Genomic DNA, 22,514 nt, shown 5'->3' on the forward strand with positions numbered 1-22,514 from the left:
CACAAAACCAGAGAAAACTCAGAGTTTTCCACGTCAGTGTCATGTAGTCAGGAAGAAAAAACAAGCTACTACTGAAATGCTAACTAAAAAAAGCCATTTCACTCAAAGATAAAGGTGGGGTGATAGCACTTCTGTGTACAAATTTGCAACCTGCATAAAAAATGGTGATTTAAGCAGGGTCAGTTTAAAAAGGAGTCCCTACAGACCTGAGACCCATATGACTTAAGCTTTAAAGAGCTCTCTCTGGTTCACATTCAGCTCTTCCAGAAATGAACCTGAAGCAACCAGTGCCATCCAAAGCTTTTCAAATATTGACATTTACATGATCATACAGTCACAGACCTTTCACACAACAGGAATACTTAATTAAAGTGTAGTGGTAATTAAACAACACGGATAGCTGGGACAAAGATCTTTGTAGGAAGAATGTCTGCTATTTTTATCCCTCCTCCTTGTAGAACTGATTCATTACAACCAACACAATTGTCACACGCAAATTAGGTGCACAGATAAAGTGGCAATTGAAAAAATTACCTCTGATGTCACACTTGGCCCACTTAATTACTAATGCTGTGGACCCAACTCTGTCTACCTATTTAGTCACAACAATTCAATAATATAATTATTAATACTTACCTAAATTACATCTTAATGTCTTGAATGTATATTGTGAAGATAATTTAACTTCATTTGAGTAATGAAAATTCCAGAGAGTCTTTATTGTACCATTATTCAGATTGCTTGCTATAAATGCTGCTTAGCTTGGATGCTAAATTTCTCAAAGGACCCACTTTAAAAATCAATATTACTGTGAGCTAATTAACAGACTTCTAAAGTATCAGAAAAATATTCCTTTCTCCAATATGTGTGTGAAGCTGTGGAGTGCTGGAAGGGGCAAAGACAATATTTTCAGACTTACCAAAAATGTTGAATACATACTCTGCATGTAACATGGAGTTTTAACCACCTAGCACTGTGGTATTGCAATAAATAAGGAGGTTATAATACAATAACAAATTTTGCAATAAAATTTGGTGGAGGTTGCTGCCCGCCAACATGCCTTCACTAAGAGCAAACTGAGCCTGACAAATTTGGAGGCCTTCTACAATGTGGTTACAGCACTGGTGGATAAGGGAGGGACAATTGATGTCCTCTACCTGGATTGTACAAAGCATTTGACATTGTCCCACACATTGTCCCAACATCCTTGTCTCTAAGCTGAGGAGGCATGGACTTGACAGATGTGCCTCTCAGTGGGTAAAGAATTAGCTGGATGGTTGCATTCAGAGTCGTGGTCAATGGCTCAATGTCCAAGTGGAGAGCAGGGATGAGTGGTATCCTCAGGGATTGGTGCTGGGACTGGCATTGTTTAAGACCTTTGTCAGCACCATGGACAGCAGGATTGAGTGTGCCCTCGGCAAGCTGGTCACCAACGGAGCTGATACAAAGGGATGCCACCCAGAGGGACCTTGACAGGCTGGGGACATGGGCTCATGTGAACGTCATGAAGTTCAACAAGGCCAAGGGCAAGGCCCTGAAGGTGGGTCAGGGAAATTCCAAGCACAAATACAGGCTGGGCAGAGAATGGATTGAGAGCAGCCCTGAGGAGAAGGGTTTGGTTGACATGACTGGGCAATGTGCACTCACAGCCCATAAAGTCAATCATATCCTGGGCTCATTCAAAAGAGTTGTGGCCATCAGGTCAAACGAGGTGATTCTGCCCTTCTACTCCACTGTTGTGAGATCCCACCTGGTGTGCTGTATCCAGCTCTGAAGCCCTCAGCAAAGAATGACATGGACTTATAGCCCAGAGGAAGGTAATGTATATGATCACAGGGCTGGAATACCTCTTCTATTAAACTAGGCTGAGAGAGATAGGGTTGTTCAGCCTGGAGAAACTACGTGACCTTTAAGGTCTCTTCCAACCCAACCTATTTTCTAATTCTGTAATTCTATGAAATATAAAAACTCAGTTCACCTCTCAAAAGTGTCCTACACAAGTATTTCCTTCCCCATATTTTTATCAACCATCATCATGTGTTTTAAAATGTGAGCCACCCAAATCACCCCAGAGAGCACAAAATGCAGAGTCAAAGATACTGAAATTCCAGGCAGGATCCATACCTCAAAAACAGGTTATTGCTGGAAGTGGCCTGTCAAATAACAGCAAGGAAAACATTCCCAACAAAATACGTAAGTTTTCACATATTTACACCCTAAAGTTATGACTAACATCTTCAAGCACTTGTTCACCTCCTGCCTGCATCTGAACCCTGCTCACACTGGTGGTTTGCCTGTGGGCTGCCTGGTGCTCAAGCTCCCAGTTCAGAGCAGACACAGCAGCTAGGAAACCCCGTCAATCCTTTGTGGGAGTCTAGAAAGTAGGTCCTCCTCTGAAATGTCATCAGGGCTTGATCTGGTAGGAAGTCTCAGAGCATGCCCAAGGCAGAAACAGGAGCACAACATGAACTGGCTGCTGCTCTTTCTTAAAATGTGTCAAAAGGAAGAAGAATGGCTTTACCTTTCTCATAGAACAGCCCACCTGTTAGAGGGTTCATGCAGAAAGTAGGAGATCAGATTTACCTGTCTTTCTCATACTCAAATTTCCTAAAAACAGAGGAAACTATGCAACAACTAATAGGAAGGGGAACTTTGGGGTTGAGGAGGACTTGGTCATTGGTCCTGCTGAAACTAAATTGCTGTGAGGTTTAGTCAGTTAGTCAGAAAGATTATTATTCTTTATACCAGTGACTGCTGGTTGTGGTAAATCAATCTTCTTGTGCTGTTTCTAGAAATGTCTCTGGTTTCTATCTAGTGACTGCCAAAAAAAAAGGCAGAAAAAAAGCTAAAAATTCATTACTTTCTTTCATCCAAGTATCCTAACTTCTTAGCTACCGGCTTATGCTTATATTTCAATTTGAAAGAACAATGAAGCAGCTGTCCTTATCCAAAGGGTTGATTCACATGTCAAGATCCAGGGAGCAGGACAGGAATTCTAGCCTCCAAACAGCATCTAATGCAGGGATGCAAGTGGAGGAAAAACTTTCAGATATAACTCCTGCTTTGAAGCATCTCACTGGCTTCCTCTGCTTAGCATTGCACACCCTTTTCCTCCTTGCCTTTCTCCTCCTGATAACTTGTTGCCTACTCAGTAGTAGACATCCTACTCCCAGGAACAGGAACTCTACAATCAAACATCATGATGCTCACAAATTGCTGCAACTCACTGTGTTTTTATCATGGTTTTGGAGGCCTCACTTGGCTGTTTTTTTCAGTGCACTGTGTGTTGAGAACTGGAAGCACCTCCTAACTGTCAGGTGCCCAAATCATTTTCAGGACCTAACTGCTAGTAACTGGAGGTTGTTAGGTTGACTGAAACTGCTGGTTTGTTTAATATTACTAAATATAATAAAATATGAAGCAGCTCCCAAGAATGAGAAATGCTGGAAAATGAATGGTGTTTTCTACACACCACTGGTTTGCTACGTTTAAATGTATTTCACAGTCCACCATGCTGCTTTTGATATGCAGCTGTGCAGTAAGGTTAAAAGGTAAGAGACATTGTGAGATAATAAGAAACTGGAATATGCTACCTTTTTGTAGCTAAAAATTAGAGTATTTCATTTGCCTGCCAAACATAGTTATTAGATTGAGAATAATTTTAACATATTCTTACACATTTTGTTTGCTAAGGCAAGCACAAAGCATAGAAGGACTGAATAAGGTTTTCTCATCTCCCACTGCACACAGATACCTTTTACATGTGATTTTTCTTATACAATCCTCTGTGATTTATTTCCACAGTGTGTACAGAGATATTACTAGCCAAATCCCTGAGGCCCAAGAGGTAAGCAGAGATGGTCTCCATTTTCTTCAAACCCCTTCTAAAAATAAGAGAACCTTTGATTAAGGGTTGACTTTTTTTTTTTTCCTTCCTTTGCTTGTTCTTGTAATTCATTTCACATGGGAAGTGGGTTGTGTTTTTCTTATCCCTTCCAACTCAGCAGCCAGGAGGCTGGCTTTGCGGGCCCACTCCCGTCACCACGGCAACCAGCGGATCGCTGCAATGCAATCCCATGCGCTTTGTGTCACTACACAGTGCTATTGTTCTCCAGTAACCAGTTGGGAGAGGCATGCCAATATTCCCAAGAAGAAGGACTGATTATCGTTCCACTGGTCATCCTGTGCATCACGCATATGCTGCTGCCGTCACCTTAGGATGTGCTTCACTTCCCAGGCAGTGGCTTCAGGAATGACTGGCTTGCTCCATGAAGCCTAAGTTCAGCACCAAGCAGACCCTGCTCCTCAGAAACTTTGCAGAGAATCTGAATTGATCCTGCAGTTCAGAAGCATCATAAGCATCATCACCGTATGACCACACTAGGTGAGATCAACGGTCTCCCTAACTCATTGGTTCAGTGTTTCTGCTGTTGGCCAAAACTGCCCAGAAAAGAAAAAAATAAATAATTCACCTTATGTATATATATTTTTTTTTCCACTCTCATATTTGGGCTAATTGCTATTTTAGAGTTAAGCACATGGGCATTTAGCTACACCAGAGACTGAGTGATACAGATATATCTATATATACCCAGCAGGAGGAAGACCTGATTTTCTTAAATAAAAATCTACCATTAATTTGAATGGATACATAAGATCCAGCAGCTCTTTAGCATTTTGAGGAAACTGATTTACCATGCCTTTTCTTGACTGCAGCAAAACATGCCTGCACTGCAAAGCTCCTTTTCTTTTCTTTTTTTTTTTTTTTTTTTTAATGTGTAGTAGAGATGACAGAAACACAGACTTATTTTACAAATTAAGTTAAGGAAGATCTATTCCACAAGAATAGAAGTAAAAACACACCCTTCGAAACTGTGTTATGACGGCAGACCCAAACTTGTAGAGAACATGGAAGAAAGGATATTTCAGAATCAACCTCCCATACTTGGCACTGGTGAAGTCACACCTCAAAGCCTGTGTCCAGTTCTGGGCTCTTCACTACAAGAAAGACACTGAGGTGCTGGAGGCAGTCCAGAGAAGGGCAGTGGAGCTGGGGAAAGGGCTGGAGCACAAGTCTGATGAAGAGCGGCTGAGGGAGCTGGGGGTGTTCAGCCTGGAGAAAAAGTTGCTCCAGGGGGACCTTCTTGCTCTCTACAAGCGCCTGAAAGGAGGCTGCAGCCAGGTGGGAGTCAGTCTCTTCTGTGTTACAAGCAATTGGACAAGAGGAAATGGTCTCAACTTGCACCAGAGGAGGTTTAGATCGTATATGAAGAAAAATTCCTTTATTGGAAGGGTTGTCAAGCATTGGAAAAGAGTGCCCAAGGAAGTGGTTGAGTCACGATCCCTGGAGATATTTAGAAGACACACGGATGTGGTACTTAGGAACATCATTTCACATTGGACTTGCAAGTGCTGGAGTAATGCTCGTACTTGATGATAAGAGATTTTTCCAAACTAAATTATTCTAGCAGAGTCATAATCACAGACTGTTTTGGGTCAGAAGGAAATCTTCAAACATCATCTAGTTCCTGTCATGGGCAGGGACAATTTTCATGTTGCTCAAAATCCCTTTCAACTTGATGAATGAGCCCAAAGAATGAGAGATACACATTCCATGTACGCTAACCTTATCTAAACAGAAAAGGCTCCATTTTGGAAAACAACTGGGTAGCCGCTGATACGTAAGAAGTGCACTCTAGAGTGATTCACTACATTTCTTTGTCTTTCTTTTTCAATTCCTCACAACATATTTCTAATATTGCACAGTATCATTTCATGTAGCACGGTCGAGCTATGCCACACATAATGCAGCAACTGTCACCCAGAACCTATAAAAAAACAACGGCTACCACTTTGTAGCTGTTGACTGGATCTCATATAAAATAATAACTACCACAGGCTTCAAAATAGCTTGCCCACAAATTTAAAGAATCTTGCCATTTAACAATAACATTCATAATTCCAAAACCTAAAAATAAACAAGCACATCCAAAAATTAAACAAATGCAAAATCAGATTTCTGGTTGTGTAAGCCAGATAGCAAATTGCCAATTTTCTGTTAGCTTTTTTCCTTCATGTCTGCTTCTTTTTTCCTGTGCAACTTATTCCCAGCCCACATATTTTAAGAAAAAGTTCTAATATTGTGACCTTTCCTTCTGTACACATTCTCTGCTTTATTTACACCTTTTCACTCTTTTGCAAATGTTCTTGTATTGTTTATCTCAGATGCAACACAAAAGCAGTAATTAGACTACAACAGTTCTGTGTTTTCTACTGATACCTGAGTAGTTAGATGCTACAAATACTCACACAAGACATCATTTTTACGCCAGCCCATAAATTAGTTGCATATCTAATGGCAGACATAATCTCTTATTAGCAGTGAATATAAGGAAAAAAAAAATCCACCCATCTGAAGAAGCTTGTTCAAAGAAATCAGCTGTGTAACTTGTGTTCAGCAGAAGCAAGTACTGGCTGTAAAACCTAAAGCCACATATTGGTCTCATACACATAGTCCAAGCACCTTGACATAGCCCTCTGAACTCTCCTGACTAGCAAACACTATTTGTCTTCAAGAGTCTTTTCTACAAAGGTAAGCTTCTTCTGCATTTTGTCCAAGGGGCTGATTATACTTCTCATGACATACTGCATTTTCTTAAAAATCTGAATAAACATGTTCAAAATTAATGAGGGGACAGGTTGATATACTCTTAGGATAATGTTAACTGTACACAGACTAATTCAGCTGCAAAACACTATTGAAGGATTCTGCAATGTTGCTACATAGCTGATTTTCAAGGTGTTGGGATATCTACTGTCAAAGTCCATTAATCTGGAACTCTAGTACCTCATTCCCTCAGTCACAAGGAAACCTTCCTGCAAGCCAGTTCACCTTTTCTGGCACCCCTCTTCCTGATGTTGTTGTGATGAGTGTTTCCACTAATCCCTTTCTATACAAGCATACTGCGTTTGACAAATAACTAGGAATCCTTTGCGGTCTCCTCCTATCCTAACTCAAGACAAGTGGTTTACTGACACTTTACACGTTGCTCCATGAGCTAGCTTTTTCTAATTTAATTTTTCTTTGCAGTAAAAAAACTGCTCCTAATAGTTTGGTGAACACTTGTCAGTTTCCCTTGTCCCTCACACCTCTGGTATTTGGTCCAAACAGACCAGGGCTATCAACAAATTGCACAATACAACAGTATGCTCCTGATCTGGTGAGACAAAATTGTGGGACACTGTGACTTCGCTTGATATAATTTCTAGATTTCAGTACACCTTCCTAAAAGGAACAGTCACTTCAATGAATAAAACAGACAAAACAGGAGTTACTAATCCCCACTACACATTACAGGAATGTCACGAAGCTACAAAATACCAGACTGCAGATTTTCCAACATTGGCTAACTACCCTTCGCCACAGGTTACATATCCCACATGGCACCAAACACACACTATAATTATATTTCTGAATAATCCAAGAACTCAGTACAAGAGGATGGATTGTACTTGGAAAATAAGGCAGCTGATATTTCTTCTTTTAGCCTTTATCATTCTCTGTGTGGGTCCATGTCTTATATATAGCTTCCCATTGAAGACCTCACCCGTAAGAATGACTCACTTTCTTCAGACTTTTTTTTAGACATTCATTGAATTAATATTAGACAGCTCCAAACAATGATTTAATGTATTTTATAAGACTCCATCAAAGCAAGGTGGCAATTTAATACCCATTATACAGATAAAGAATTAAAGTAGAAAAAAAATTAGGGCTAAAATAAAAAAAAAAATTACAATATATTAGTTCTCAATGCATAAATGCAGAGCTTGCTTTCTTCCATTTCAGTAAGTACTTAGTATCTATCTACATATGTATTCAAGGGACAACTGCAGTTACATTCAGTTTAGCTGTGAGCACTTGTACTTCAGCAAATCAAAATCTGCTCCTTCCCTTTGCCATGTTTGTTAAAGGATTTTGAGTGCAACAGTTTTATCAGACAAGTTTGTCACAATTTGTAGCTAGCTGTCCAGGAAAATAAGAAGCCTGAGTTATCCTGGAAAATGGAAAAATCTGAATAACACGGAACTACAAAGCATGCTGGAAAGCATGGCCAACTCTCTGCAAGAACTCATCTTAAGCCCAGACAAGGAAGTCGGTTTTCACTCGGCACCAACTCTGTTGGGTTTGAGGTGCGAGTGACAAGAACGCCACTGTGAAAACCATCCAGTTAAATGTCCTATTGCTTTTCAAATCAAGTAAAAATGTTTTAGGTCAGTAAAAGAACATAGATGTGAAGCAGACATCTTCTGTCCCCCTCTTTGTTTTCAGTCATTTCATCTCCTTTTTTCCTCTCCTTCCCATCTTCTCTTCCTCCCTTGCTCCCTTCCTTCTTTGATTTGGAGACCAAAGAAAAGAAATATGGTAATTTCTACTTCAGAAAGAGGAAATGGAGAAAAGGAGGACATGGGCAGCACAAGAAGAGTCCAGCCTGCAGGAATGGTGAGGAGAAAGGGATCTCAGAAACCAAATGAATTTTGGGGGAAAGAATGATATGTAGAGAACCTCAGAAATAAACAAAAAGGAAGAGTGGTACCCAGGCAGCTCCAGAGGAGACAAGATGAATGTTAAGAAACTGTTTCTGAGATGAGTTTGGTTTATGGAATAAAATGCATGACTTAAAGATTAAAATAATGATGAATTACATATAGGAAATTACATTCTCATACACTAAAAAAATATTCCCAATTATTTTTAAAAATTTATTAAATTAACTATTAAATACTTGTTTTGCTATTCTGCACTATTTTGAGTTTAAGTGCAACCCTTGCCACTGACTTAATTCAGAACTGAAGGTACTCAGTGAGATTCCTCAGGTAATCTGGCCATCTCTGACTCCTTCCTGAGAAAGTGTTCTTCCCAACTAAAGGTACTTAGAAATCTGGATGTCAAAAGTTAGACACAAGCAGATAATTATCCACAAGACAGCTTAAAATACACAGATATTTCTATCCCAGGATCCTCTCTTGATTTCCTATATGTAGGCCAGCAAAGTTATGTAATTTCCTTCAGCCAGATAAGGGAATAGAGAGGCATTTTCTCCAAATTCATAATTCAAATCAAAAGCTGACCTCAGAGAAGACCGTTAGATATATTGTCCTATGGATTCTCCATGGACCAGGCTGCTTCTGCAAGTTTTTTTCTGCAAGTCCTAGCAAGTTTTTTCTTTGTTCTCTTTTTCCCTGAGTCTCCATTTCTTATTTTTGAAGAATGAGGGAAATCAGAATGCTCTTTAAATAAACATATCTGTGAAGCAGAGTTAGGAGATACAGGGAAATTGACCATACAAGCAATGAGAGCAGAATTTTCTGACAAAAAAGGTTATTATTACTGAGAGTCATAGATTTGTTGATATGTTGTTCTTTGGTATAATATTCCACTCTTGCTACATAAAGTTATTTTTCTGAACAGAAAGTGAAGATCTACTATTTCTATAAGCAATAAAAAAAGTACTTAAAAATCAGAGTGTCAGGAAATAAAAAGCTCATGGACAGAACAGACACACTTCCAAATTCCAAGGGAGATGGAAAACAAAATAAAATAACTTGCATTGTCAATTTGTAATTCTTTTCTGGCAACAAGAGGGATGCCTAGGGAGCTCAGAGAAGCTAACAGGGCTATAATATTCACACTATATTTAAAAATGGATCAAGGCTAAAAACCAACTCAGTTGTGCAATCTTTTATCCTAATGCAGCATAGCAGCTAAGAACTGCTATTTCTTTTTAAACACCATCTTAATTCACTTTAAGAAGTGGCCTGTCTATGTGATTAAAAGGGGAGCTGTTTGGACAGAACAAACCTCAAAAAGTGAAAAAGCTGGGAAACAGTTCTGAATAGTTCTGAAGAACAGAAGCCATCAATCATTTCAGAAATTTAAGAGCTGTAACCAACTGCAACAAATAACATACTTTTTCTTAGTGTAAGACGTAAAATACCAGTGAATAATGTACAGATTTTTTTCCCCTTCTTTCTGCAAAGGGGGATAGTGCACTGAGGGGTCACTCTTTGCTAATTTTTTGCTGCTGAGTAGGCATTCAGAGAAAATACCATTTGAGATTTATACTGGAAGATTATTTGATAGGTATTTATCCAGTGTATTTTTATTCATGGTATTCTAGTTTTTAATGTTCATTCACTTCCATTTACAGTAACCTAACCCCCCCCACTTCTGTCACCTAGACAAATGCTTTGGCTTTTTAATGTCAAAACTTCCATCCATGTCTAGACTTTGGACCAAAAATTTTCAAATAATTATTATCTAATCAAAGACTTTCAACACAAGTCTAGAGCAGGTATGGCACATCCTGCAAATTTAACCCACTGTTGTTCCCATCAATAATGTTATTAAAGCATTCAATTAACAATAATTCAACAAAATACTGTGCAAGATATTACTCTTATCTACTCTTATTACTCTTATGCAGTAAGATAAGGTTTCAGTTAAAACATGAGGTTTCAGTTAAATCAAGAGTTGCATTTGCAACAAGTGCATGTGCCCTCAGTTTCATCAGTACCAGCCACACTATAGTAAATACAGTGTATTTATAATGTATAATCTGTATGGAGATTTTATCCCACATGCACAATAATTATGGTTTAATGGAAAAGATAAAGAATAGAACATGCTCCATAGTGAATAAAATGTTTGAAGTGTTTAATGTAGTGTTTTAAAGACTACAGAAGTAAATTATTTGAGGATTAAAGCAGCATTTGTAGTTATTGTTTTACTGAAAATCTATTTCAATCCAGATTGGGCTAAGAACAAGACCAGAGACCAGGTGTGAATTTCATGTGCAATCCTATACTTACAAGGAACAAAAGCTTTCTGTTAATTCAACCAATTATGCATATGTGGAACAAAATCATAGTTTTATTAACAGCAGCTTGCTTTGTCTACACTGGGCCTTTACCTTACTTTCAGCAGATTTAAGAATCTATTATTTTGTCCTATGTAAAGTCAAAACCATCAAACTTTCTTATAACTGAGCTTGTACTTTGATCCATGTGAAGCACAGGCAAAGTTTTTGGAGGTGACTTCTGATGCACAGTTCTCAGCTTCTGAAAAAATTGTGACAAAAGCGTTTCTAACTGAATATACTTATTTTCAATTGTCTAAAGTCATAACTTGAAGTACAATAATTTTATGTTTTCTAACTCTTTATAACCCAGTTTCTAAAATGCAAATGGATGCTTAGATATATAGGTTTTTCCTAATGTTCAAGATGAACAACAGTATGCAAATGTACATCACTTCTGAATGAGAAAAGAAGGCGGTTTAAGGGGTCTCATTATTGTTTTAAATGACTATTGGGCTAAGATCATAAAATTCAAGCAATGGAAAACTCAAGCAATTAGGAAAATAACAAAAGGTTTTATTTTAACTGATAGCTCTTTGAAGTATGTGCCTGTGCATATTCAAATCTCAGTACACTTAATGAGAAAGGAATTGTGAGGGGAAAAATTAGTAAAGAAACCTGTGATTGAAGACTCTATCATAAGGCTTGTGAATGTGTGGGGTGAACTGAGGTCACCTAGGTACTGTACCTCTCCAGTTCTTTACTTCTAAGCATGTGGAATATTTCATTGTAATGAATTACCTTTTTGTGTAAAATGTGTATGCACAAACGTGAGTGTATGTGTGAACAGACAGAATGGACAGCATGGTGATAAAGGCTACATGGGTGTCATGCCAAGGTTAAAACAGATGCTGGGGTGTTGATGCCATAAACAAGGCAAGAAATCCACCACTATGTGGGAAAACAAAAGATTTTCAAACTAAAGGACAGTAAATTTAGATACCCAGGAAATTTAGAAGCAGTCAGGCAAACCATACCAGGAATGGCTTGCATGCATGGCAATTGTGGTCCATCACTCCAAAACAGCTTTTAAAAGATAGCTGTAGTTTTACTAGCAAAATTAAGCTTGTCTCCTTTGTCTAAATTTTAGTGGCTTCTGACAGAAAAATATTTCTCATCACAATGATGCGGGGCACAATGTGTTGTACAGTACATCTGCTTCTTTACTGGTTCCCTTTAAATAGTTCAGCTCCCAACTGCTGAGTTGCTGAGTTACTTCATTTAGCTTTATTCTCTTCCCATTACATTCCACTGCAGCATTCCATATACTTCCCCATTTTCCCTCCACCAGAGTCAGTGCTAGTGACAGTAATTTTCTGTTACCAGTAACACCATCAAACATTTCCCCCTCGATTTAGGCAAAGGTTGTATGGTGAATGGTTGAAGACAAACAGCCCAGGAGATTGGAAATCTATCCTGAGGAAGAACCCTGTGATCTGACATACATTTTAGTACTATATCTATATTTTAGTTGTCCTCTAGTAATTTATTTGTTCTCCAGAAGTTCTCAGAAATGATTGCTAAATGATTTGGTATTTTCTTCAGCTTCTTAGAACTCTTTATTAAACATCACCTAACCTAGATGATTCAGATATTCTAAATATCTTTTGTCTGTTTGTAAAATTATTCTCATTCTTTCTCTTCCTCCAATTAGTCAGTGGTCTTCATTAACACTGTACTTGATTAATTATTATATTTTATCCTTAATGCAAAACTAAAATGAATTTTATCTGATTCCAGCAGTGGTTGTAGCTTTTTAAATAGTTTTTTAAGCTATAGCATATTGATAAAAATTCCTCTGAATGTATTCTACTCACACAGTTAGTGACATTGCATTTTCTCTCTTATTTCTTTTTTCCTTTTTGCATTTTGATTATTTGCCTGCTCTTTCACAATGCATTCTTTCTTTATCTTCTATTGTTTCTATTTTTTGATCAGCATTAATACTTGTTCATGTAACTACCCGAGCTTTTCTTACAGCATCCAGTCTTCCTTCAAAAAGAATAACACGCCCAAGAATCATGTTTATTTCCAGATATCTCTTTGTAGTCATTAATCTTTCCCTGAAAACTCCTTTTGAGTCCCACCATGCCATTGTCTGTAATCAAGACACTCTGTATTGCTCTGTCCTTCAACTTAGTCAGGAAAGTCTGTCATTGTTTGAAATTTATCTACTGTTCCAGATTCCATTTAATTGCCTCTTGTTGGACAATGTTGTTCCAAAACAGTAATACACACAACTGTATGCTATGTTGCTTTGAGAATATGGTTGTTTTTTTTTTTTAATTTAATTTTATTAAAAAGTATTCCTGTATGGAATAACCATAAATAAGCTGTAACTTCTTATTACATACAGGACATTAGCTTTAAAACTGTAAATAGAACTAAAAACTGATTGTCCTGTGAATCTTCAGCTTTCTTCTCTGTAGCATAAAACCTCTTGGATTTTTTGCCTTTCTTAAGCGTTAAATTTTCTGTTATTTTAAACAATGTTTATATCTTGTCAAGTTTTCCATAACTTTCATCAGTTATCAAGAACATAATCATACACATCACTCTATACACAAATATTTCTAATTCTTGAAGATTTACCGTTGTCCCTTTTGGTCAACATAATCAGCTGGAAGGTTTTGGCGTTAAATAAATACATAGCAAGAATGTTTTCCAGCATCACACCTGTTATTTTAAGAGTTACTAAAACATCATGCTTCATTCTGGTGATTAGAGTTTTAATTCATTTTATCAAACTAGCTTTCAGATGAAATACTTGTGACTAGTTTATCATAAAATTGCATTTAGGGCCAATAGCCAATTCCTCACATATGTAGTCTCAAAATAAAACTCATCAGTGTTTGTACATCAAAATGAGGCCACGCTCTGCACTAGGCAGGCTTTTAGCTTAAACACACTGTTTAACATTAACATTTAACATATTGTTAGAACAGATGGGACTAATTCCAGTCCTTGTGTGTCCTATTCACAGATATATACCATGAAATAGTGTAACAGTTAATGGTGACTGTACATGTGATGGCTTTCAACATCTGGATTTGGGCCTTTGTTCCTAGGGAGGGTATGACTGAGCCTGATACACTGCTGTGTACCTTGGACAAGCTCTTTCTTCTAAGACTGTGCTTAGCAACATAGCAAATACACACCAAGTGTCACTAACCTGAATGGCAGAGGTGAGTACAAAGACATTCCACTCAAGATACTGGCACCTGGATTGTTGACCAGGAGTGCAGCCCAAACTCCTGTCTCTCTGCCTGGTATGTACAGCCTTGCGTGGAACAACATTTAATTGAAGATGGCCAAATATTCCAGAACAACCAGAGAAACCTTCACCTGAAGTTTAACTCAGCAGAATGTAGCACACAGGCAGAAGGACCCATCCCCTGGTTATATCTTCAAGATACAATTGCTTAGACAGGTTTAGATGACTCTGACTCTCTCCCTCTGACTCTCAAAGGATCCACCATACCCAAGGATGCCTTAATGAAGCCAACAGTCTGTTTGGAGGTGTGTTCCTCATGAATCAACCATTCAAGTGAAATGACAGGACAAAAACTTTGTCTCCCTGTTGAGCAATCATTACTGCCAAAACTTTCATAAAGTCCTTTATCTAGTGCAGGATCAGCCCCCAGCTTGCAGTGCTGAGTTTTTCACACACACATTACATATGTAGATATAAAAACATGAAGCAGATTCCTCTAAACTCCCTTCCCACTGGAGAATGAGCACCAGCTCTCTATAGCTGCATGCACTCACACAAGATGATCCCAACTTGCCAGACACCCCAAGAGAATGACAGTGCAAGCTATTATTTACACATGCAATACTGGGTAGTACATTAATAAGCCCTTCTGTCTCTTGACTAGCTTGAGGAATACCACGACAGAAGCATTAACAGGAGCATGTGGAATGGGATTATTTGTTTAGACTCGCTGGTGTTGCAGGATGACAGGCACAATCTTCAACTCTGGCACCCACCTGAGCTCTAATTTGCAGTTTCTATAGTAAGAATTCCTACTAGGATGAAAAAGATCTTGAAGCCTCAGGGCTGGATGTTGTGAGGGAGGAGAAAAAGTTCTAATAAAAATAATTTGTGTTTTGTTTTTAGTGAACTATGTATGGATTCTAGCCTAAACTGAACGATCATAAATTTTGTGTATAAATTATAGCTTAGGAGATCTAGTACAAAACCATCAATAGAGCTTAGACAGTGGTTCAGCTGATCAGATGAATCTACTTTAATTTATCCTCAAATAACTGCCCTAATAGTTATTCAGCCACCCAGCTAAATTGCATTCTGTGCTCCATTGGCTTTAATGTCTGATTAGGTGCTTCACTTAGTCACCCACAGAAATGAATTTAGAGTCATCTGAGGCGCTGTAAATGTACATTGCCTGGAATCTGACTGAAACTCCAGAGAGGTATTGCTATTTTATAGATCCTGTACCGTAAACTCCAAGCCTACACAGATGTCTCAGACACCTCAATTTCAGTATGAGGGCAACTGAACTCAGTCCTAAACATCTACTGATGTGTAAATAGACATGTAATTGTCTATATCTGAACTTTAAATCTGCCTCATTCTCTTTGAGCTAAGGGAAAAGGTGGCCTGCTGGAGGACCTACAGGTGCAAAGGTTACTCAGGTGAAGGAGAGGAAGATTCAGAAGACACTGGAATTACACAGTCACTTTACTCATGCTAAAAAACCAATGCTACACTGATACTGAGAGGAGGTCCACATTCTTACTATTAAGTTCTGTAGGTCTGCCATGAAACTAAAAGCAACTCCTGGGTATGAGAGTGAGGCCCTAATAAGGACACTGAAACTTGTGGTTCCAGGAATATATTCTAAGATTTTATTGGATGTGTAGTAAATCTTAAACCACAGCTTATTCCAGCATTAGTGGAACTCTGCTAAAAGTATGGCTTGCTGTGCATCACTAACTTATCAACAGCCAGTTTTAAGGTTGCCTTAAACAGTTCTTAATTTCTGGGTAAACTACACACAGACAATGGTCCTCTAAATCTTCTTAGGGTCCAGATGAGGAATGAGTATCCCAATGAGTCCCAGCAGCAGCCATTATGGGCCTGGAGAGCTGATAGCCTGGATGCTGCAGAGGTTGACTTGCTTGTTAGGAGCTGGCATCTGGAAGTCACCAAAGTCACTACAGACTAGAACCCTTGTCTAAAATTGGCTTTTTTTTCATCAACAGCCACGTGGTTAAGAATGGTGTTGGTAGACTGATGGACTCTTTTTAGCTTTCATCTAATGCCTAAATCATCACTTTCTGCCCTTTTTAGCTTTCATTTAATGCCTAAATCATCACTTTCTGCCTTAGATATTTTCAGTGAAAAGATCTGGTGGTCCTGCACAAATGCAGGACTTGGACCTAATGTACATAGAGATTTTCTTTCAGGTGCACTTCATTCTAAGGAAATAAAATTGCTTCTGTCCTCTATACTTGATACAGAGTTTAAGATCCTCAAAAGAGATTAAAGACAAGAAGAACTACTGTGTACTCTAGAGGAGCAATTCCCAGGAATGACACCTGAGAGAAGAGAGTCTTCAGAAAAACTTCAGCTAATCAACCTCCAGAACTAGTGAAATAATGAAAGAAAAGAAACAAAGAGAGAAAGAGGCAGAGAGGAAGAGAGAAAGAAAAGCAAAAACTTAACTCAAAACTACATCCAAAGCACTCAGCTAAGGGGAATTGAGAAGGTCTAGCAGTGAGAAACCTGATAAATACTTTTGCAGGTAAGTTCACAGGATAAATACAAATACAGAAAATTATTAGAAGGTAAAGAAATGCATATGCAAGTAAGTGAAAACTCAAGACATTTATGTTCAGTTTCTAGACGTGTCACAAACTTGGTGTAATTTAAGATTTATTTCAGCTGCCAAAGCATCAGGAGCTCTACAGCTGTCCAAGGAGATCGGTGATATCCCACCTGACCCTGATAATCATGAAGGGCCTGGTTGTCTCTGGGCCTCAGTAATATCTGTCAACCTTGCCTAGATCTCCTGGATTCCCTGTGGAGTTTCAATTGGTACTAGACATCTACATTTAAGCAACTGACTTGATCTGTTAAACGTTATGTCAGAAGGCATTTTGAGAATTAGTGCCTTTTGTATCAAATGTATAAGAGTTTTAAATCCCGCCCTGCAGTGACACTATGTCTCAGTTTCCCAACAGTGGAAAAGAGAGAATTAAAAAAAAAAAAAACCACAAACCACTTATGCAATACTTAGAACATTAGGCAATGCAAGCCACATAAGTACTCGGAGCGGTAGAGACACATGTCTTTTAAAAGCAGCTATGAAAGCCTAGAGGGTAATGCAAATATTAACTGTTGATAGTGAAAAATATTTTAGAATGCCAAAGATATAACAAAATGCTTCATATTTTTCTGTTAGCTCACTTTGAAAGCTAGTCCCTGTTTCTGTCATAGTGTGTTTTATCAATCCTTTTAAGAGACATTTTTTTCATCAAACTGCACGAATAAGCGATAAAACTTCAGATTATCATAAATTATTAGGACAACCTACAAATAGATAGTCCTTATATACAGCCCTTAATCAGAACCAGTCCCCACTGGGCAATGATTTGATTGAACTGCTTTTATCTCTGTGAATCCAGAATGGAGTCTTTGATGAAGTTTCAAAGTTATAAAAATCTGCATGAGAGCTTTTAGTGACCTCACACATTTATATATTTACATCTGTTTCTCTGCAAGTCAACTTTTTTTTTTTTCCTCAGCGTACTAAGTGATGTAGGCCCGCAAGTCTGCATAAAATTATAGCTTGTCCCAGGGATATCCACTGCACCTATGCATCAAAAAGATGCATAAGTTTTGTTATTGTTTACATCTAATTCATATACTTTGATTTATGACTGATTTCTTTTCTTGCATTTTGGAATTGGTTTACCTGTGAAGTAGCCTTCACGTTAAGAAATGACACTATCATCTGCATCTTCAAATACAGAGTATCTGCACAAAGTCACTACAAATTTCTACATCTGAAGGACACTGCAGCCTATCACACAACAAATTATCAAAGTTAATGATGATTGCATATCCATACACATATTCAAGCACATGCGAACCAATACTTGGGACTGGATCTGCCTGGGGCCTACTAAAAATTATGGAAGTGTCATTCCTGTATGACCCTAACATTGGGTAGGAGCTGCATTTGCTATGTGCACAAACATGCCGTAAGTAGAAGTATTTCATGAAAAAACACTAATTTTTTAAATACTATGTTTTGATGCATTTTAAAAACATATATATTGATAAAGTACTGAAAAATATTTATATTGTAAAGTTAATAGGAGTCCAGCTGTTTCTTCATACAAAGTCCACACACTTCAGGTAAGATAAACAAATCTTCATAATTCTAACCACAGTCTAGTGAATTACTTTCCTAATGCCCAAGGGAGACTAAACACAAGGAGTTAATTTCCATGATCTAATGAATTATTAACCATGAAATCTTTTTACCAGAAAATCACCTTTTTATTAAAATGCTAATTTAATTAATAGAATTTTGCTGTTGAGAATAGTATATATAGGATATATTTGTTCTCAGATGTATGTTATTCCACAGACATTAATTATAACATTGTGATATTCCCTCTTCTGTTCTGACCAGCTAGTAAGACCTGTACTACTAAATCATACTTAATAGGAGTGTGATGGTTGTTGCTTAGGCAACAGAATGAATAAATGCAGGTCAGACTGTGCTTCCAGAAAAAACAAAAGCAGGAATATAGTACAGAATGAATAAGAAATACGTCTTAACTGATTTTTACTGCATTGAACTATTAGACTCCTTCAATGTAAAGCAGCTAACCTAACTGAAACATTTAAGTTAATAAGATTTTAAACTCTAGTTTAATATGCAAACCGCTGTAATAAAGGTAAAGCTGTTCTGTCCTATTAAGAAAGAATACAACATACTAAGTTTGGAATAATCTGAATTTTTCTCTTAGCATAGTAGGTGTTTCTCCTCTCATTTTCCTATATACTTTCTAAGTTTAAGTTTCCCTTTAATATTTTGGTTGGGATGAAAAAGAGCTTTTAAAACCCTTGTTTAAATTTTTCAAGAGAGGCTTTTCTTACATAATGCTGATGTATTCAAAGGAGTGATATAAAAAGAAATAGGTGGTTTATTCCCAATAAAATATAGAAAATATTTAATTTCTGGTACAGACAAAAACTAAAATATGCAAAAGCATGATGAACAGTGAAATAAATAAATTGGAAACTATAAAACTACTGAAATTATACATTTTTTAAATTACTACAAAATTTCACAGCTCTTTTATTGTTATTGGATTTATGAGTCCAATCTTCCATTTATCAATGCATGCTCCCTCAGCTAATATTATGTAATTATGTATTTCATCTGTAATATATCAGAAAAGGCTTAAAATTACCAGAAAACACTGGTTAACAGAGAAGTATGCAAGCAAAACTTAATCTGCCTGATCCGGTAGAAGTTTGACTCACATATTGCATAACAAAATGTTGTATGTAATTTGTATGTTTACATAAGCACAGTAATAAGAGATGCAGGAAAGTCATATAAATTCCCCAAGACCATGGTTCAGGCCCCTCCAGAGCCAGGGTATGACTAAAAAGCCCTCCAGGACAGTTTCTTTGACTTCTCTGGTGCTCATAATTTACCTGTGGTAGGTGCACCCCTCTGCATTTGTTATGCCACCTACAGCCTCTTGTGAACAGTTTCCTTTTTTAAACTCTTTAAGACTAAATGATCACCTACTTATGTAATGCTACAACATGTATAAGAATATGTAGTTACATTTTGGGAAACTGCAGCATGATACACTTTTTTTTCTTCCCTGTATTGCTGGGCAGACAGCACAGCTTTATTTTGAAGAATATTTAAAGGTATGGATGACAATGATTTTTTACTGATCTAAGCAAATGATCACACAGTAGCCATATAAAAACAGGAAGAAATGTCTACACTACTGTAATGTGGAAATGGCAGAGATATGTCTCCTAATTTTTCGATCAGTAGTCCAAAGGCATATAATAATGTTGGCAAAATAATATAAAGAGGAAGGACACAACTCATGTGATGATTTTACAGATATAATATTCATGCCATTTCACTTCTGTTTCTTATCTAGCAGATAGAAGTCAGGAAAAGTTAGAATTGTTCCAAGATATACATGGATATTTAAAATATATTTTGAAGATATTTTACAATATGTTTTAAGACCTGATACTTTTAAAGAAATGCAGTCGGGATTTTTGGAAGAGGCTCAAGTAGGAGGAATACTGAAGCAGGTAGAAAAGTGATTATATAACAGCTTTACAAGTAAGCTTCTCTCTTTACTGTCAATATTCATTTCAGTGGAAAGTTTGTGCATGACAGCTCTGTTACTTTACGCCACATGGTGATATTGTAAATCCTTACCTAACTAAAATTTCATTTCTTTCAAACATTCCTGATAAATGCCTAGTGTTAAAACATAAGAATGGAACAATTAATAGGAATGCATTACTTTTTCTCTCAGGGCATAAGTTTCAACAAGTGAATCCCAGAGCCTGATTATCTAAGATGCAAAAACATTTAACCGAGACATCCAGAATTACTTGCAGAGAGAGCCTACTTCATTAAATAATTTTCTGTTATTAAAATACCTCTCGAGGAAAGAATGGCATTGCATGTTTTTAAATTATCATTACAAGTTAATGATGAAATAAAAGTAAGAATGTGATGCACTGCAGAAAGGGGTGTTTGCAGCTTTTTCATACTATGAAAATTCTGCAGTGGATTAAAAGAACTGTGCATTTTTCTTCTTTAATCAGAGGATTGGTGAGGGAGAGAAAGAGCATTAATACTCAGTTTTTATTTTACCAAATTTCAGGCTAGACTCTTTTGTAATGTGTACAGTCTGGAAGTTTATAAAAAGGCAGTTTATATATTAATTCAGCTACACATAGGAAAGTGAAACACTAAACAGATCTTAGTGCAATGCAGAATAGCTCTAAGGTTTTTACGAGCACATACGAGACAGACAAAAAAGGCAGCTACAGTGTATATACACAGCTATGCACGGAAGATTTCTTACCATGAATTGCACATTGTCAAATCCATTAGCCAGCAAGTGGTTTTCATACTGAGGTAGCCCAATATTTTCCAACCATTGTCCCACTGTCTGGACAGGGCATCGGGGTCCTGTAGGAGGGTGAAGAGGGAGGCGTTTAAGCAACGAATAACCATCCACTGGATAATAGCGGTAGTCCTGGGCTGAGAGGTGGCATTGCCACATCGTGTTCCTGGAAAAGTTGGTATCAAACGAGCCCGCCAGCTTGACAGATTAATGTTTTCAGCAAACAGAAAAGTCAGAAGTAAAACATAGTTTTCAGGGCAGTATATAACGTAGGATCTGATCGCAGCTCTACATTTCTTGGTTATTAATCTTTACTACAGACCAGTACGTCATACAGTAGAGAAAAAAAAAAAAAAAGGCATATCAAGCTGTCAGCTAAGCTGCTCTCCGTTATATGTGATTGTTGGAATACTCCACAATGAGCAATGCACTGCCAGCAGCAAGAATTCTTTTTATCAAGTACTCCTACACTCATCAGTATGCAGCTCCATGCTTCTTGCTCCCCCTCGCTCGCTCCCCTTCATTACCCAGCCTAGGCTACACCTCGCATTTTCAATAATAGCCATCAGATAAGGCAGATTTTTTTTTTGTCTGCAAGCTGTAAGCCTGCTGCTGCTGCTTCCTCCTACACACCCATCCAAGCGTCAATCTTGAATGATGAGAGCAGTCAAAACAAATGCAGAAAATAGCAAGATTCAAAAGCAACCTAGAGCACTTAAATCTGAATAGAATCTTCATACCAGTTACACTTTACATATCTATTTGTTGTAGATTTTTACATTTCACAAGACATTAAGAAACACAGTACTTAAAGCATAGCCCATGGCATGGTTTACTATGCCTTCCCCTTTCCCCTTTTAATGTAAGATAGGTAGTGGTCTGCATCTCTGCTTATATAATAGCAAAGCCCTTTAATGAATCAATAATGAATATATTTCACAGCTTCTCTCGTGTAGTACAGCAAAAGACATAAAAGGCACAACAATTTTAGTCAAAGTAATTAGATTATCTGCATGATTTCTTCAACTGTAAAATATGAGACAAAAGAAAACCTTCATGCTGACATATAATAATTCAAATTGAAAAGGTCACCATTTCAAATGAATAATTAAAATAATAAAATTGTAAGTTTATATCCTCTCTTACGAAAATGTGAATGATAGCAAGTAGACATAGGATTTGCATGATTTCTAGAGAGGATTTAAATTTTATCAACTATAACTGGAAAAAAAAGATTATGAATTTTAAATGAGCGGAAAATTAATTTTCTGCATAAGAAACCAAATACCTCATGATGTATTTTCTATCTACATTTTATCTTTGAGACAGTTTCTCTCAAGATGGAAATATTTTATTCCTTTGTTCTGAAAGGGATGTTGACTAAACTTCTGTTTTTCACAACAATATGAAAGGACTTGGCAAAAAAAGGCA

The 22,514-nt window shown here is 37.4% G+C and overlaps 1 protein-coding gene across 10 annotated transcripts in view; it reads right to left on the reverse strand.

The window, feature by feature from the left end:
* ANKS1B (ankyrin repeat and sterile alpha motif domain containing 1B) overlaps nt 1-22,514 on the reverse strand; it is a 407,552-nt gene that overhangs the window by 168,431 nt on the left and 216,607 nt on the right. For 8 of the 10 annotated variants that reach the window (XM_038155524.1, XM_038155523.1, XM_038155513.1 and 5 more), the window contains exon 15: nt 21,042-21,148. In XM_038155524.1, the coding sequence (XP_038011452.1) occupies nt 21,042-21,148 (107 nt within the window). Of the gene's footprint in view, nt 1-21,041; nt 21,658-22,514 lie in introns of those variants that run through there. The other 2 variants (XM_038155518.1, XM_038155517.1) reach the window with 2 other exon arrangements.

This window comes from Motacilla alba, chromosome 1A (assembly GCF_015832195.1).
Source record: "Motacilla alba alba isolate MOTALB_02 chromosome 1A, Motacilla_alba_V1.0_pri, whole genome shotgun sequence".
NCBI lineage: Eukaryota > Metazoa > Chordata > Aves > Passeriformes > Motacillidae > Motacilla > Motacilla alba.